At 38.0% G+C, this 18,939-nt stretch overlaps 1 protein-coding gene across 7 annotated transcripts in view; it reads left to right on the top strand.

The window, feature by feature from the left end:
• The window catches only part of TCF12 (transcription factor 12), a 214,295-nt gene that overhangs the window by 157,353 nt on the left and 38,003 nt on the right, over positions 1-18,939 (top strand). For all 7 annotated transcript variants that reach the window (XM_063449090.1, XM_063449091.1, XM_063449097.1 and 4 more), the window contains exon 8: positions 6,170-6,222. In XM_063449090.1, coding sequence (XP_063305160.1) covers positions 6,170-6,222 — 53 coding nt within the window. The remainder of the gene's footprint in view (positions 1-6,169; positions 6,223-18,939) is intronic.

The raw sequence follows: 18,939 nt of genomic DNA on the forward strand, positions 1-18,939 counted from the left end.
TGCACGTGTAAAAAGGTAAACCTAATCTGTGCTTACAACAGCTGCAGTACTAATACCATCATATACCCCTGTGTAGTGGTAATGCCACTGTGTAGTGTCTCTTTAATATAAAAAAAAAAAAAAACAGAGAACATGAGAACTCTGAGAATGGACAAAAGCTTAGAGAAACTCAGTGCTTGCCCTTCGGTAAATCCCCGCTCAGGACTCAAAATAGTCTTTGCTAATTTCTGCCATTACAGAGAGAACCTATCTGTAGCATACAAGACTGATCCTACCCGTACGGGCAGTCTAGAATCGAAATTCCAGCAATATCTCTCTGCATGAGCGGTACAGCAAACCCATACAATCGTCTAATATAACACGGTCTCCGTATTTAAATGTGAGCTCTGCAAAACATGATGGGACATCGTTATTTTTTTATTACCTGCCATTTCTGCTATTCTGTTGACTTCAGCTGACCGTACCAGGTTAGCATATGTGTGCTCCTGTGATGGGACACTGCACGTTGATTAATACATTAAATTGTGAAGGTACATGTCATTATCCCCTGTTTGCTGCACTCCCTAGGATCTGTAGCTTCTGCTATTAGTATTGGCAATCAGCTCTTCCTGGTCTTTCAACTGATTCCAGTTGCAGCTCTGTATCTTTCTTTCCCATGAACCCCCTCATCACAGGAGGTGTTTCTAAGATAAATAATAAATTACAATACTGTAAAGATTTGTATAACAGAGCTGTACTTAAGTGTTAACCTGCTGGCTGTTTCTCATCTGTGGAAATATTTAACAGGCTAGCAAGACATGTACTTCTCATAAACTTCTGTACTGCATTTCTTTCTGATAAGAATGCAATTTTTTTTTTTTTTTGTATTAAGGGATGGAAATGTTGTTTTGAGGCCCTTTCTACAAAAGACATGAATCTGGCATTTAATGCCCTTCTCCCTCCCCCCCCCCCCCCCCCCCCCAAAAAAAAATAAATAAATCATTATTTAGCAATTCCTTTGATGTCCCTTTACATTCCTTGTTTATCCTTGGCAGAATGAGTGCCATGTTATTTTGTTAGAGAGGTTAGTGGATTACCGTAGATGTAAAAGATAGTACAATGTAATAATGTATAACTGATATTGTCCTTTTCTTTGTCTATGCATAACATAGATCTCTATTAAAGGGATCACTATAGGCATCCAGACCATTTAAGCTCACTGAAGTGGTCTAGGTACAGTGTCCCTATTACCCTTAGTGCTGCAATGTTAAACATTGCAGCATTAAGTCTGCCTCTAGTGGCTGTCTCACAGACAGCAACTGGAGGCTTTTCCTCCATACAAACAGACTTTTGGTTCGGTATCTGACGCTGGACGTCCTCACGTTCTGCATGAAGACATCCAGTGTCAGATTTTTCCCCATAGGAAAGGAGATATAGTGCTTTGTATTCGTGGCACTTATAGTATCCCTTTAACTTGACATTATTGTGCAGAATGTTTTCAATTGCTCTTACACCTTGATTATTTCCTTCATATTTCTTCATCTTCTTATCAATACTACAGTTTACTTTTTAAATGAAACATAGAATGTGACGGCAGATGTAGTATCAATGCCCATTATATTTGTGCTGATTCAGATGTATCTGTATGTCCAGGCATTGTCGTGAAACAGAAGAGAACAGAAACCTATTAAAACAAGACCAGAGATTAAATCACTGACCTTGATTGGAAAAAAGCTTTAGAGATAATACATGTGATGTCATTCATATTTATAGGGTCGGTACAAAGCATATTACATAACCAGCTTTGGCATAAAGGTGAACTGCATTCTGTATGGACAGCTTTCATGTGTTGTTAACACTCTCCTAAACGCAGAACACAGCTCTATCATTCCACATTTAAGAAGAAATCCCTATAGCACCAATTTGCACTCTATAACTCGTTGACAATGTTCCCTTTCTCTTCGGACATTTTAATGAAGTCTGGAAGTGTTTGTTTAGACCAGGCAGTTAACACACTGGGATTTGTTCAGAAGAATTCTTTTTAGAAGTGAATTAACCTGTCGATTTGGAAATGCTAGGTGTAAAATGATCTTGTTCAGAATTTTGATGCTGGAAATTATTGGTGTCCCCTTTTGTCAGATTGTCAGTGGCACACAGCTGCCATTGCTAAACAATACGTAACACAAACCCCAGTTCACTTTCCTCATACAAACATAGCATTATCTTCCAGTCCCTGTTAATAATGAAAGCACCCATTGCTGTAAGACATATGCAGATATTCCCAAGTTATGATATGCACACCTAAATCATGCTCCCTAGCATATTGACAACACACCCCTCAATTTCTCTTGCGCCATGTGCATTGAAATGGACAAATTGTAACCCCTAATTCTGACTCACACCTTTTGCTTCAAACATAAAAATAAATCATGACTAGTTCCTTTTTGGTCCGACACTGCAGATTCCGTACAGTGATCTTAAGCAAACATTTCTTTTCAGCATAACTGATTGTGAAAACTCCTCAAGGTTACATGCAGCATCCCTCTAGCTATTGTAACTCTTTCAACACTGCCATTTGGAGTGGGAGGAGTGGGCTCTTCATTCACTAAGAATTGCCCAGGGAATTGTTCAATTTAGGCCAGCCTAGCAAAGGTAGAAAATTAGCTGAGACTTTTAAAGATTCAGCTATTTTAACCTACAATTTATAAAAATCTCTTACCCTCTTTTCGATTCCTGTTGTAGCAAGTAACCCCTCACCTATAATAATTTGACTGATAGATTCCTGTTTACGCAACAAAAATAACAAAAGTAAAATGTCGGTCAGTGACTGTCTCCTTGTCGTGCATTGTCATCAAAACAGGCAGTGTTAGATAGACCTACTTCATTTGCCACTACAAAGACACAATGCTTTTTGTTTTGTTTTAAAATAACGCTGATGGCTATTTTGTTTGTAGGTTTTTCATACTATATCTTTTTTTTTTATTATTATTATTATTATTATTATTGCATTTGGCTTATCAAAGCCCTTAAGATTTATATCTATATAGTATTATACTTTCATTTCATCCTGTGGAATCTTTTATTTTTTTAAACCCTCATTAGAGGTTTTATTTTATCCCAATAATATTTAGGCAACATTATGTACAGCAGGGCTTGACAAATTTGTTTGGAGTCTAGGAGCCAGATAAAAAAAAGTTAGGAGCCAGTCATTTTCAACGAGAAAAAAATGCAATTCTTAAAGGGACACTATATTCACCAGAACCACTATAGCTTGAGGTAGTTGTTCTGGTGTCTATAGCCTGTCCTTGCAGGCTTTTCATTATAAACACTGCCTTTTCAGTGAAAAGGCAGGGTTTACATTGCTGCTTAGTAACACCTCTAGTGACAGTCACTCAGATGGCCACCAGAGAGTCCTGGGTCACTGCTGCACCATGTGCAACACCCACGTTCAGTGCCTCCAAGCTCTGCATGGCGGTGCTGAATGTTCCTCGTAGAGATTAATTAATTCATTGCATCTCTATGAGGAGATGCGGATTGGCACAGTTGCTGTGCATGCACAAAATCCTCCCTTAAGAAAGCATTGGTTTAGCTGAGATCATAAAGATTGATAATCTCAGCCATGGAGGTGGGACCAGCTGCGGCAAAACTGGCACGGTGTGGGAAAAAGGGGAGTAAAAACACCTTCCTCATGCGATTGGATGGGGCAGGTACCTAAACGCACACTCGCACACACTCTGACAGGCTCACATACACACTCATGCTGACAACAGGCTTGCACACACACACGCTGACAGGCTCACATACAAGCTCACACACACTCACTCTGACAGGCACACACACACATACTTACATTTTTTGTTTTAATTGACCCCCACTAAGCCTCTCTAGCTTTTGGGGGAGCTGAGTGGATCTTTCCATGGGGTCCAGTGGGGCTGCTCTCTTCCTGCCTGTGAGGGAGCAGTAATCTTTTTGCAGCTCCTCTCTGCTCCTTCTTGCTCTCTGTAATCATGCTGGGGCCGAAGTGACGTCATATTCTGGCTCCCGGCATCATTAGACAGCGCGAGGGAGCAGAGAGGAGCTACAGGCAGCTCAATGCTGCCTCAGCTTCCCGCCTCCATCCTCTTCAGGGCGGCCGGCTCCATGCTGCCTCAGCCGGCCGCCTCCATGCTCCCCGGCTCCAATATTCCCTGCTCAGGCCGCCTTCAAAGCTCCGGCGGCCACGTTTACTAAATTGCTGGCAAACCGCAGGTGCCCGGGCAAAATTTCTAGTCTCCATGGGGACCTGGCGTCTGGGATTTGTGGAGCCCAAAAGAAATAGGCAAAGTAGACCAGTAGTGGTTCTTCATATTCAAACTATATTTTTCACTACACGTGGTAGGCTTGTAACTTTTGTACAGAGCATGGCCTCGACTGCTCAGTCTGTTCTCATTTGTCCTTTTAAAACCAATGTGTATATATAGCGTTATTTGGATGGATAAATGTTTTTCCTGTGCTAAGGAATGTGCGTTTTTGATATTCTCAGATATAAATCTATTTAAGGTCCTTTTATAAACTAGTGGCCCAATGAGCCCTTTTATAACCATGCCCAATGAGCCCAATTTAGTTTGAGGATAATGTGTCTTTACACATGTTGTAAATGGAAACACAGTTATTTTGGCTATTAATAGAGAACAGAACTTGTTAGTGAAAACACCATGTCACAGCTTAGTCTGCTTGGTTTTTTCTTTATGAAATTATTTAATTTTTTTCTTCTAAAACTAAACAATAGATTACACGAACAAACTGTGGATACTTTCAAAATAAAATTGTGAGAAAGGAATGGTCTATATAGGATGCTGCTAGAGAAGGGGAAATTAAGCAGCATTGAAGTTCTTGCTAGATTTATCATTTAGAGATACCAAAATAATTATTACAAATAATCATATGATTTGATTGATAGAAATCAAAGAGATCCATTTAGTGTGCTGTGCTAAATTGGAACTAAGAATTCAATCCTTTTTCCAGTGTCCCAGGTTTTTTTTTTTTTTTATTGGACCAGGACAGCTCTGATTGTATTGACTTTTATAGGCCGACTGTTAGCTCAGAACATACATGCACCAGAAGCTCCCATTTATTGAGCATATGGCAGAACTGTAACTCTCCCTCTTGATCAAAGTTTGGAGGTGTTCCACCACGTCAACGTTTAACTTCTGCCCTGCAAGGGTAGAGTGAGATAAATACAGGACCGCTGCAAGTTTATGAAGCTGTAAAACCCTACTATGAACATGCCCAGCACTGATACATATGCAAACCTCTGAGAGGTTCACAAGACTGGTATATTTCTACTAAAGAAGCCATGGTCAAAAATATATCATAACTCCATAAAATTTTGTGGTCCTTTAGTAAACAGTATAATTTAATGACATATATTATTTTATTAAATGAAATGCAGGATTGTTAAATGATGCTCACATGTCTACATCTCTGCCTCTAATGAAATGAAAAACCTGGTGACCACTAAAAATAACCTAGACACCTCAAATCTAGTGACTAGAGCAAAATAGGGCCTTGCCTTAATTGCAGAGGTGTTTATCATCTTCGTTTATTCTCTTTGTAGACTTCAGTGTATTAAAAGATCTCTTATAATAATCTGCACATAGTGGTTTCTACAAGTGTTAATGAAGCTCGCTCATACAGGTCTGGCATTTTTAATTGATTTTAAAAGAGTTTAAAAAAACACAACCTCAACATTGATAAGCACCCGAATATAATCTAGCCTAGTATATCTCACGAGGTTAATATGGCTTCACAGATAAAGTACTATTATTATTGTTATTATAGCGCCAACAGATTCCGTAGCGCTTAACAATATTATGAGAGGGGGGATGTAACTATAAATAGGACAATTACAAGAAAATTTACAGGAACGATAGGTTGAAGAGGACCCTGCTCAAATGAGCTAGACACAGAAATTAAACCTTTTACAAGTTGGTAAATGGGGGGAAAAAAAGTTTGATATGTTTAATATACATGCAAGATTAATTTAGTAAAATCATTTTTGTAGCCTCTCTATATGTAAAACAACATAGCTAAATTGTATTTGTACTAAGTAGAAGCATCAGTTCGGCCATGCCATATATGCTGGTTTCCTTGCTAACACTAACAACTTAGCTCATGTCATATTTATTTTTTTTTTCTTTCGTATGTGCAGATCCTGTGCAAACAAAGAAAATAAGAAAGGTTCCCCCTGGCTTGCCTTCTTCCGTAAGTACTACATTGTTAAAAATTATTATGGGAAATAAATTGGACTCACAGGGCTATGCTTACAGGTCACCACAATCATTATTTAAACTGGTTTTCTACAGTGACCATAAACTCACTGTCTTGATCAATGATAGTGCTTCATTAGGTCGAAATCCACGTTTGATGTTTAGTTTTTAGATTCACGGCAATGATTTGTAGCACAGTTATATGCTCTCACCCCCTTGTCCCTGTCATTTGAATTCCTCTCATGGGAGGAGAACAGGGCCAGGAGCTGTCAAAGAAGATCTCCTGTACAGGTCTTTTGATGTTTAATTAGTCATTATGTTGCTGAGCAGGAGGACAGACAGAGATTAATAGCCAAGAATCTTGGAAATTTACATTTGTAATAATCCCAGTGGAGCTGAAGACATTAGGATTCGGAGGACACGTACGGCTCAGCTTGCCTCGGTAGGGTTTAGGTTATTAATATGCATAAATCACCAAGTCAGATGCTCAGTGTGAAACCCTAGTGGATTTTAAAGCTTTCATTAAGCTTTTCCTAACTTCAGTCTAGCATCAGGAAGGCTTTCAAGCAACTAGTTTGTTGATCCCTCTTTGCTGGAAAATATATCCTTAGAGAATAAAGGGCTTTGATGGAAAAAGGTTGGAAGGGTTTTGGCGGAAAAAAAAATAAAAATTAATGGCTGTGATAATCTATTGCTATAGGGGTGTTTTGTGGTATTAAATATGCTTTATTCTTTAAAGGAGTAAAATTGTTTGTAAATGAATCAACATTTAAAAATCCACGTGAACTAAAAATCCCACTACACTGAAGAATTTTTTTTTTTTTTTCTGGATTAGAACAAATGAGCAGGGAGGGAGGGGGAGAGCGAGAGCGCTCCGCTGCCTTGCGGGGTACATCTCTTTGTTGTGTAAATGGATGTAGGGCTTTTATTTGGCAATACTTAACACATGGGCGCAGGTGCAATAGGATGAGTCATCACTCTTGCATCTAAACAGAACATCTAGCGTTGTCTGCGGTACCACAGGAACCGTGTACACAGCCTAGGTGCTTAGTCTTAACACCCAAGTTTCTGATTATTGTTTTTCTTCTGGGTTCTTGCTCTAAAGATGAAACTGTAGTTTGAAATCAATTTCTAACCTTGCTTCCAGATGGAGCGCAAATGGTTTCTACAGCCCTGGGCAGCTGTGCTCTGAACCTGCAGTTTACCTGGAAGCAGGAGCAGCAGCTGCAGGCACTCTTAAAAGCATTTGCTTGCATAAGCACTTGGGCCCCACTAGAGGCTGAATAGCTGCTTGATAAACAAAATGAACACAATGCTTCAAATCATTTTTCCCCGAGACCAGGAATATCATTTTTTTTTTTTTGCTTCCCAGTAGCTAAAAATAGTTTTGCAATTTACATTTTAACAGTTGTGTCTAATTCAGGAGAAGCTGTACACGGCAACAAATGATTTCTTCTAGACTAACAAAAATATATATATATATCAGAAATGACAGGGCGACCAAAACATGTAACAGCACCAATTTTCATATTGACATTTAAATGATACATACATATTTAGTAGGTCTACAGAGGTAATATAGTTCACACACGTGTCATTGGCAAATATGGTTTGTTTGTTTTTTAAATGTTATTTGTAATTTTTTTTTTCTATTTTTTGCTTTTATGACTTGCTTGCTATAGAAAATGAAATAAGGAATAACGATACAATACACAGGGGAGGATTGTTGCACTTCATTTCTCACAATGATCTATAGTTTTAGGTTTGAAATTACGGTATGTGTAATATTAAATGTGCTGTTTACAAAGAACGTTGAATGTCTTTGGCTCTGAGCTGAAAAGTAATCTTATCTTAACATCAAAGTTCGTGTTTAACGTATAACTTGTATTTTATTGAGCAATGTAACTTGTGCTTGTGATGGATTTTGTTTTGTGGAATTTTGTTTTGTTTTAGTTTTTAGAAACCTGTTTGATTAGACATCATGTACCTTCTAGCAAATGCATTTTTGATTAATTTTTATTTGTATTTTAGTTTGCATACGAGTCGTTAAACATTTAAATTATAGTTATGTAATAATAATCTGGAGAGGTGTAAAGTCTGAAATGAAATAAAAATGTATTTTACCAATATCTGTTTTTAATATAGCTAAGCCTCCTTTCTTTCTCAAACAATAGTGAATTGGTCTAGGTCAAGGGAGGTAAATAATGTCCTAAAAAAATCTACTGCTGTAGAACTACAATTCCTGTGATGCTCTGCCACCCTCACAGTAGACAAAGAATTATGGGAGTTGTAGTTCTGCATTGGGGGCAACTAAGTTTTGTTAACTACTGGTCTAGATTTTGTAGCATCTAACATATGATGTTTGGCTGAATAAAATGAGTGTCATGTGCATTTGACAGATCTCACTGAGGAGTGTACAGGTAGATGTGGAGAAGAATGTTGCTTGAGTGTTTTCATTTTCTTCTTCAAAGACTCTTACTATTTAGTTTGATGTGCAATTGGTATTTTGTCTCTTCGGTTTAACCGATTTTCATAGATCACAAATAAATGAATTTGTGTTTGCTTTTTGTGTCTTTTTTTTCTGTCTGGATTACAGCACCATCTGCAGGTTTATTTATAGCACTGCATGTGAGTAGCAATCTGTAACTCAGTGTGTACAGTTCCTTTACCTTGCATTGTCAGGGTTTAATGAGAAGGAGCTAAATGCCCTGCATGTGGGTAAAGAAACAGTTTTCTGTGTTTGCCATGAGCTTCGCAACAGGAGGGACACATTCTTTCTCTAGCAGTTTGCTTTTGTTTCATATACTTTAGATTGCAATTAATGAGGGTCAGATTTGTATTCTGTTTTGTGAACGCATCCTTCTACTTCTTCCAGTGATGTATTTTATTAACCTGCTCATTTTCATTTGGTTATACTATTTCTTTAGATGCGTTTACTTCTAAAAGTTAACTTTTATGTTTTTCCTTTTTCTTCACTTGAATATGCCTCAAAAAGAACATTTACAGAGTTTTCACTAAACTATAGATACTGCAATATGTAGGCCAAAATTGCTAAATCAGGAGAGAAAAAAACGTACATATTTCAAATTTGCTACATGGCTAAAAATATATATTTTTAAAATACACAATCTCATACAACAGGAAATTGATAATGCAAAGCCTGCGCATCCAAAAGAAGGTTTAGTGGTTTGTTTGGAGATGTTTAATGCACTGACAAGTCTACATTTTATAGTCTCTTGTCAAAGTAAACATTATGTCCATCCCATCTGCTTCCAGGTCATGCAGATGTGAAATATAGATTTGCGTGCTAGTGCACATTATTTAAATTGGACATAACGGTATTTCATTTGCAAATGTTATTGCCGTCATTAAACGGACATGAACTTTGCCCAATCTCCCTATGAGGTCTGAATTAATGATGTGTGTTTATATTGAATTAGCTATGAAAATGGTAATATGTAAACGATTAGGTTTTGCTCAAACAAAACGCACATCATTCTATATACACTGCATCGTACATTCTGACAACTCTTTCTGTTACTGTGTACATCTTGGGAATTGTCATCACCTTTCCTTGGTAGCTATTGCTCCTATTGCATAAAGTTGGAAATCTTAAAAATAAAATTTGGCAAAAAATGTGCCTGCTGCTAATAATAAATACAGGTATATAAAATGAAATATGAATTGCATATGTTCATATGTACACTGTTGTTTAAGGGCATGTAAGCTCGTTTGAACATGGCTCTTTTCACATCTTGTTTCTGTCTGTTAATCTGTCACATGGATAAATGAGCTGTCTGTGTTACGTCCCCACTGCAATTTAATTTTTTTAAATGCTCAGAATATGTTGATGCTGTCCGATCGTGATTAGGATTATGTGCACATGCGCGAGAGTTGATATTTGGTAAAGCTCATTATGTTAACTGCTATATATGGCTAACCCATGCACCTCAACTGCTTATGAAGATTGGCTGAAAATGGCGGGGTAAGAAGTTGAAATATATACAATGATCCGGTGACTGTGCTATGATTTAACACAGCCATCCGTTTTTTTAACCCATTCAGTGTTACCAAAGTGTTACCCCCTCTTTGCACATTTATATTCATATCTCAGGAAAAGGTACGGTAGGCCCAAGTGATATATGATTTAAAGCTCACATAATGTCTGCACACCTGAGCTGGCAATTATGGGAGTTGCAGTTCCAAGAAACCAACTGGAGGTTTGCAGTTTGTCACGAACTGATTTGCCTTTTTTGTTATAATTCTTTAACCACTTTAGTCCTAGAATAGTCTTTAATTTGTGTGTCCAGTGTTACTGTTGCATACAAATAATACACTGATTTAAATTGGTGATACAAAAGTTTCCTCACTTTTGTCCATGGCAGAAACGGTAAATAAGGATAATTGTCTTTATATGACCATCTGCCAAGCTTAATCAATCAACCGGCGTAACCAATCCACACGCTTACTCTAATAAACAGCACATCTATAGTAACCTTTAACCATCCCTATCACTACTTATACTATAGTGGTAATTGGTGTATATTATTGTATATAATATTTGATGTAATATCTACTTGTTTAAATGTGTACAGCTTTCACGTTAAGCAGGGTAGATAATGTTTAGTAAGCTGATAAACGCAATTTTTATTTTTTTTAGTTTGACACATTGAACTTTGTGGCCTTGACAATGGCAGTTTAGATTAGATGAATAACTTAGGCCCTTTGAGTACTTGAGGGTTTGTGGTTGAGTTAAATAGCCGTTTAGTGCAGTAGGCTTACATGACAATTGATTTTCATTGTAAATGGGAAAAAAAGTCAAATTGAGCCTGTCTTCAGGAAAGGTTAAACCTCTTTTTTTTTTTTTAAAAGAGCCTTTCAGGCAGAGATTTTTGCAGAACTTTATATGTTTTATTAGTTGCCACCTATTCTTAACATTACCGATATGTACGATATATAATACTAAAATACCAATTAAGCAGATATAGCAAAAAATGTATTAGAACCTTGGTATGGAATGTCAATGCACGGTTTTATTTACATACACTATTTACGGGACATTTATACACTAGTACTATAGCGGATATTATTTTATTTATAGCAGATTTATTATGAAAAGAGGTTTAGTGACTATCTATCCATCCTCCTATCAATATCCAATTACTATCAGTGGTTAGGATGGGGAAATATTTTGTTTTACCCTCCAAAGCACATAGGTGGTTTACACGTTTAGAGAATTTTGTTTGAATCATTCAGGTATTATGGGAGTGTTCCCTATAAATCCATTATCACAAACTGGTCCAACATTTATTCATAGTAATCATTGTCAATGGATTTCCAATCACTTGCTCTTCTGGTGTCTGAAATCCAATTGTGTTCACCTCTTTTTTTTATTTTTTGTTGTTTTGTTTTTTTATAATTGTACACCAATCATCCTACATTTTGCAAATAGGGGATTATCAGTCATCCCAAAAATACTAGTAGGTCCACAAGACTTTTTGTGGATCATGGGATATATATGTACCCCACGGCAGATACTTACACTGAAGATAGGTGTGTGCTATCATTTGCAAAAATTAATGTAGTAAAAAACAAAATATATAATGATTTATTTATGAAGTGACTTCTCCGCAGGTAGTTGTACTTAAATGATAGACTGTTGCTTGGCAAGTGAAGAGTACGAGTTAACATGTAGTTTTCCCAGCCATAATTAGACACTGGTTTCTTGTGCGTCAGACCATATAATCTGTTTGTGCTTAGAGAGACACAGTTTGTTTAGCCAAGCAGTGCTGGTTGTGAATGGAAACAATTCAGGTTAGGGAGTGCAGGTCAGTTCACTGCTACTTTGCTGACGACACAGTGTCTCAAATAAAGTTTAAAAAGTCAACCTAGTTTCCAGTTATAGTATCAGCCATTATCAGATTAATCACCTCTGCAAACAGCCAAAGGCAAGATCTGGTACAAAGCCGGATTATATGAATTTTAAAAGAAAACCCTAAACATGTACTCACTAACTAACAGACAAAGAATTTTTTTTTTTTTTTTGTGATTTATTTTATTTAACCTTTTAAGCACTAAATGTTATTTTACTATCATTGCAACCTAGTCCCTAAAGCCTTTATACCAGCTTGTAATGTCTCACTTGTTTAATACTGGCATCTTCATCTGCCTGGCAGTCGTAAATTGAGTGGATCATTCCTTTTTGGAATAGGTCAGAACAGATTGCTATGACTGCATAGACCCGTCACTGGTCCTTAAGGGAATAAGTAGAAATTGCCCTATAGAATAATTAGGATTGTTCTGTAGTATCTGTATAATCAATCTTCTTTCTCCTGCTATAATCAGAAGTTTAACTGTTTGGATCCCATTGGGGTATGATGTGTAATGTACATTAGTCTGCTTTCCATTCTGGATTCAAAGCCTTTTTCTGTCATAGTATAATACACAGCTTGTCTAGCATTCACACTGTTTGCTTGTATGTTTTGTCTATCTATTGAACTATGTTGGGAATTGAATAAAAACAATGGTATAATTGGTATAGTTTATAAAGCAGTAATGATGTGCTCAATCACTTGAAAAAAGTCCTGTGTTGGACTGAAACATGGACAGAACCCCGGTTGTACAAAACATTTTTGACACAATAAAAGGGATCATTACAAAGACCTGTGAGTGTACTTTTCGTCTACTTTATATTTTAACTGAGGTTTTGCACTCCGGCATCTACAGGACCGGGAGAGTGAGTGCTGCACCCTCATGGATGGATATATATATATATATATATATATATATATATATATGACTATAATAGAGTTTGTTTCCTATTTAAAGGCACAATATACACTATAGGCACTCAGACCACTTCAGCTCATTGAAATGGTCTGGGTGGAATGTCCCAGGTCCCTTAACCCAGCAACGTTAATTATTGCAGTTTTTGGTAAACTACAATATTTACCTTTGTGGGTTAGCTCCACCTCAAGTGATGTACTTCCAAGGGACTTTCAATTGGTTTGGTGACTTTTCGTCGCCTAACTGATGTTGGACGTCCCCACTCTATGCATAAAGACATCCAGTAACACCCAAATCTCTATAGGAAAGCATTGTGTAAGTTCTAGGAAGTCCAAATGTGAGCGATTGCGGGGCATGCGCATTAGGTCCTGCCTGCTGGCGGCTGGGGAGGAGCAGAGGTGGAGCCTGAACCAATGCCAAGGGAGGGACGCACTATAGGGAGCTATAGTGCCAGGAATATAACTTTGGTTTTATAGCACTATAGTTTCCCTTTAATGCAATCTTTGAGTCCTTTCATGAACGCATTATTTCCAGAAAAGGATGGAGTTTAGGTTAGCGTTTGTAGTAATGTGTTTATTTTACATCTCCCCAACGCGTGTGCGACATCTAAAAACAAGGAATCATTTAATGATGAACGTGCGCTATGGATTTAGCTATCCCCCATAGCACTTAGAGTTCTTACATTTAAAACCCACACCATTAACAGTTTCTGCCTAGGATCAGACTGCACTATCGTTCGAGAGAATATGGTGAGTCATTGTGAAGCTGAAACTAAAGCATCTTCCCCAGCCCTCGGAGTTAGCGGAGAACTGAAACCAGCTTTTGTAGTCCTTGGGGGAGGAAGAAGCTGTGTGTCATTCAGTAGCAGTCTTGTATACCGTGATGTTCCTTAGCAGCTGCTAGTCTTCCCTTTTGTGTATTCAAGCTGATTTATTTTCTTTCAGCAATATTTAGAACAATGTCTGCATGGTTTGATGCTTCTGTTTGTATATGGGCTAAAAATACTCATTTGTATTATAAGCCAGTTACTTCAGTCTTTAACAAAAAAAGTTAGTTTGTTTCGGGGGTAAAATGGGCAATTGAATAAACACAATTTGTGCCATTTGTTACAGAGTGTTGTATAGATTAAAGGAGCAGAGTGACTTATTTCTAGATTATCCCATTGAATACAATACAGAGAACAATCTATAACTCGTTTTTTCTTGCGAAGCTCTGTTTTATTTTAAATGTATATTACGGAAATATATATATTATATTATATATATATATATAATCCGGATAAGCCTTGGCATAATCTGCACACACACTGTACGGAGGTTGAAGAAATTGAAACTTTTTCTGTTTCTACCTCCTCTCTGTTTTTTTTCTCATCTGCTGATTGGCAAGTGTGAAGTCTGGTTTTAGAACAATGATTGACAGGGAGCCCAGATGAAACTGCTGTGTTCCAGGATAGATGCAAATAAATAATTTTATATTTCAGTCCTCACTAACCCGTATATGTTAAATATATAGGAGATAAGGAAACCTATTAAAGGAGCAGACTAAGCATCGACTAAGGCTATCTGTGTTCGAGCAATCTGACAAAATAGTTCCCAAGGCACCCACGTTCCCAATCCTGCTTGACACCATTACTAATGCAGGCATTACACATCCCCATTAGCAATATTAATATACATTATAATTAGACAGCAGCAATAGTACAGATTGGCTGATAGTATCTATAACTATCTCAACCTATCTAAACATGGATGTGGAACATGCAGTGAAAACCCTTGGAAGTGAACTTTCCCATTTAACTATAACATATTAGTTACACAATAAATAGCCTGTGTCCGTGTTGAGTTTGCAGGTACAAGGACTGTACTAATGCCATGGTTGCTGTGGGGTGAGCTAAGCTCCTTCAAGTTGTTATAGGCACTGGATGTCCAGGCTCCTTCTTACCTACAGTGGTTGAACCATTTGGAAATGGTTGGGGCCCAAGCCTCCCTACCCTGCAATATGAGGAAGGTTAAGGTGGGCGGCTGCTGACACACTGAGAGCGGCTGCTGATGCCCATTGAGAGTAATAGTATGTAATTAGTCTATTAGCAGCCCCCGAGCTGAAGCTTTCTCATACTAAAAGGATGGAAGCTGGAAGGCTGGTACAGGATACCAGAGCTTCACATGGTTTAACTCCTGAAGGTAAGGAGGTGTAAGGACACTCCTGCCCCATAACAACTTAACATCTTGTTATAGGGGTGGGACTGTTTGTTCCTTTAAGCAATTACTGTACTTCGCCTGTGCTATCATTACATATAACCATAAGTTCAGGTCTGGCATTCCCAGTGTTAAATGAATTATATTTCTCTTTTGCAAGAAGCACCAAAGTGTACAATAAGGCAACTACCTAGTGAGCATGCACTGCAATGGCTGCGACAATCAGTATCTCCACATAGTCAGTGTATCTTTATGGCGCAGCGTGGATTGCTTGCGCCTGGGACAAGGCATGTGTTGTGCTCCCTGGGCCGTTGACACTCCCCTAGCCCTTTAATGGGTGCCTAGACACCCCCACTACTCCTTCCTTACCCACCTCATCTCCATGATGTGTGTGACACTGATAGTTGCGTTATGCCGTTTTAAAAGTTCACCTCACGCCAAGTAATGTGTTTAGTTTATCTTCTAACGGGAAGTCACGCTATTAATAGGCATTATGTAATTCGCTGATAAGGATTACATTTGGACAGTATAGGTGTAACTTGCAAGAACAATACTGTAAAATGTTACGTGGCTACGTTTATTTGCTCCATCGTGTTGAAAAACTGTGTAGAATATTCAAACATTGGGAGATCATCTGTATGATGAGGAAGTTTTGCTATGTTTTAAATTTTATTATCACTACTTTCTTTAATTTTTGCCCCTGATGCGTATATTTCATCGCTAGTGAGATCACCACTCCACTTAGCTGTTGGGCCTGTGAGGTAAGTTCTGTTATCTTATTTTTATTTTCGTGGATCTGCCCATCTCTGGACTCCTCCCTCCTTTCCACTGCTTTGACTTTTTGGTGTATCACACCCACCTCAGTCTGTACTTCCCAAAGGTCTTTTTTCCAGACTTGTCTGAGGTCTATTAATAGCCTTTTTATATCCCCTTTTGTCAATGGGGATAAGTCCTCATCAGATTCTAAGGATTGATACACGTTCCTGGACTCAAATGAGGCACGAGATCTCTCTTCTTCCTGGGAGTCCTCGGAGGACACACCAGCCTGCAGTAGAGACCCCCATTATATATTAGCGGATATATATATATTATTATTATTTGTATTACTATTTTTTTTTTTTTAATTAGCCGTTTTTAAAGCACCAACAAATACTGCTGCACCTTACAAATATGAAAATAATAACTATAAAATGGCTGAAATATCATTGTCAATCCTGGAACTCTCACTATGTTCGGGAAAGTTTAGCATATCCCACCAGTTCATCTCATCTTCAGCATTGGTTTATGGGACATGAGCTTCAGCATATCACAATGGTTTTATTGATAACACATTAGACTACTGTGCTTTTATCTACTTACCAACCATAAATCTATAAAGTATGAACATGCGTAGCCTTGGTTAAACATTGCTTCCTTCTGTGATATCTGTTACAAAGGTTGGATAGTGAAATAAATCTATAAATAGTGACCGATTTTATTATACAGGCCTACTCATTAACCCTATAAGAACTGAGGTAATACTCTAATTTCATATCCACAACAAAAACGGTTACTACTGACATCCTTTCTGCAGTTCTCACAGTGTATATCACAAACAGTGTATTAGAGGGACAAAGGTGGGAGAAGAAACTATTACATTGTCACCTATGCCAGGATAGATCCATGAATTAATGTGGCTGAAGCCAAATTCTGACTGTGCCATTTGTGTGTGACACCATAAAAAAAAAAAAAAATTCCATTAACACAGAAGACCTGTTTCCAAAATGAACAGTCCAGTTCTAGTAATAACATGTCTGTAGCTACATTTTCTATTCCAATCCGACAGCAGTCAAACACAGGTAGTTTATTGCTGCTGAAGTCCGTCCACTCCATTTTTCTACATGCTGTGCATTCAAGGATACCTTTCTGTAAATCAATGCCATAAAGTGTTATTATCTGAGTAAAGGTGGTCTGTCAGCTTGTCTCACTGTGCCATGACTACTCGTATCACCAAGCTGTTTTCTGAACTGTCACTCACTGGATATTTGTAGTTTATCACATTATTCTCTGTAGACTGTAAAAATCCCAGAAGGTCGGTGGTTTCTGGTCCCCGAGTCCCACACAAACTACCGTACTACAATCAAAGATCGTAGATATATTCCCTCTTCTGATATTTAGTCAGACAACTAAGCATCTTGACTACTTTTGCAAACGTAGTATTGTATCGCCGCCGGATGGTCTACTGTTTGACTATTTATTAACCCCTTCAAGTCCATTTAAATTATCCAGGCCATTTTAGTCCTTTAAGGCGACATTGATAGCCCTTCTGTCCTGTAGTGAGCAGGTTAAATACCATGGAAACCCAGGTTCCTGTAGCCCTAAGCATTGTTGTACTTGATCTAGACTCATCTTTAAATAGATGCTTCCAAGCAGATTAATGCACATGTTATTCTCAATGTGGTTCCACAAATATCACCATAACTTTGGGTGTTCTCCTGCGTTTTAAAGACTCCCCAGATTTCATCTAATTTGTTATGCTGCTAGTCTGCATGAGTGTGTGGTTTAAAAAAAATCAATAAAAAAAATCTTAAAGTAGTCACTTCGTATCAAATCCCTTGGGAATGTTCCCAATACTCTGCAGGATCCATGCTAGGCTCCTCTAGAGACAAAACCCAGAATCTGCACTCCATCATACAGCAACACATGATGTGTTTATCAGCATCTTTAATTATTTCCCTATTCCACCCACTTTTTACAATGTAATTGAAACGTTCCTCTAAGCACCATAACAATCTACTTATTGCTACTGTATAGTCTTATCACAGATTGAACTGTGAGCCTGATCAAATATTCAACAGAGGAGATTGTATTTCTCATGATCCGTCCAACTTGTGCATTTGCACTCTGAGCACATTTCTCTTTCTTTCTTTGGCTCGTCAGAGGGTTTGATACGCAGACTGGTCATGTGCATGAGTGGTGAGTAGCTTGGGAGATTGCTTTACACACAACCCCATTTACAGCACAGCCTATGGGACTAAGAATAGGCTGCAAACAGTTGTGCAATGGATGCTATCAACTTACTGGACAGGTCCACTCCTGTTATGTAATGAGTGAGGCTGAGCTCCACATCCCATGGTCCTAGATTGTCATAAGTTTAAGGGATAGGTGTGGCTTGTTGTTTTTTTCTTCTTGTTTTAAAGGGTGCGTTTCATTACGTGCAACTCTGTAATGTCCCATTTAGAATGTTTTGAAATTCACTGGGTAGACTGAGATTGAGGTAGATTTACCCAATTTTTCGCTAGAGTGCAGGAGTCCCTCTGTGTCTGGTGTGTATATCGTCCGTTATTTTCTTTTCTGCAGACGAAATGAGCGCCTCGCTCAAATGGTATAGGTGCACCGGAGAAGTGGCTGTGTGTGGATAACTAATTCGGTTCTACCAATGTATTTACTAATAGACGTGGTAAACTGAGACCAGGATTACATGTGAATTATGTTTAATAAATAATCCTGTAACTCTTCTTAACAAGTATCTTCATGTGTTCTTGGGTTGTAGTTCAAGTGTATTTTTAGGCTCGAGAGACCTCAATTAATTGTTTCTATCAGCTATGGTACTGTATGTATGAAGCACCAACATACCGTCATGCACCTATATAATTATGGCACACATTTAGACATACACGAACAAGAGAGGACTAGCAAAGAAACATTGTAATGTTTCAGTCATACAATGTCTGTACCGTTTTAAAACTCAC

Source organism: Pelobates fuscus, chromosome 3, assembly GCF_036172605.1.
Source record: "Pelobates fuscus isolate aPelFus1 chromosome 3, aPelFus1.pri, whole genome shotgun sequence".
Taxonomy (NCBI): domain Eukaryota; kingdom Metazoa; phylum Chordata; class Amphibia; order Anura; family Pelobatidae; genus Pelobates; species Pelobates fuscus.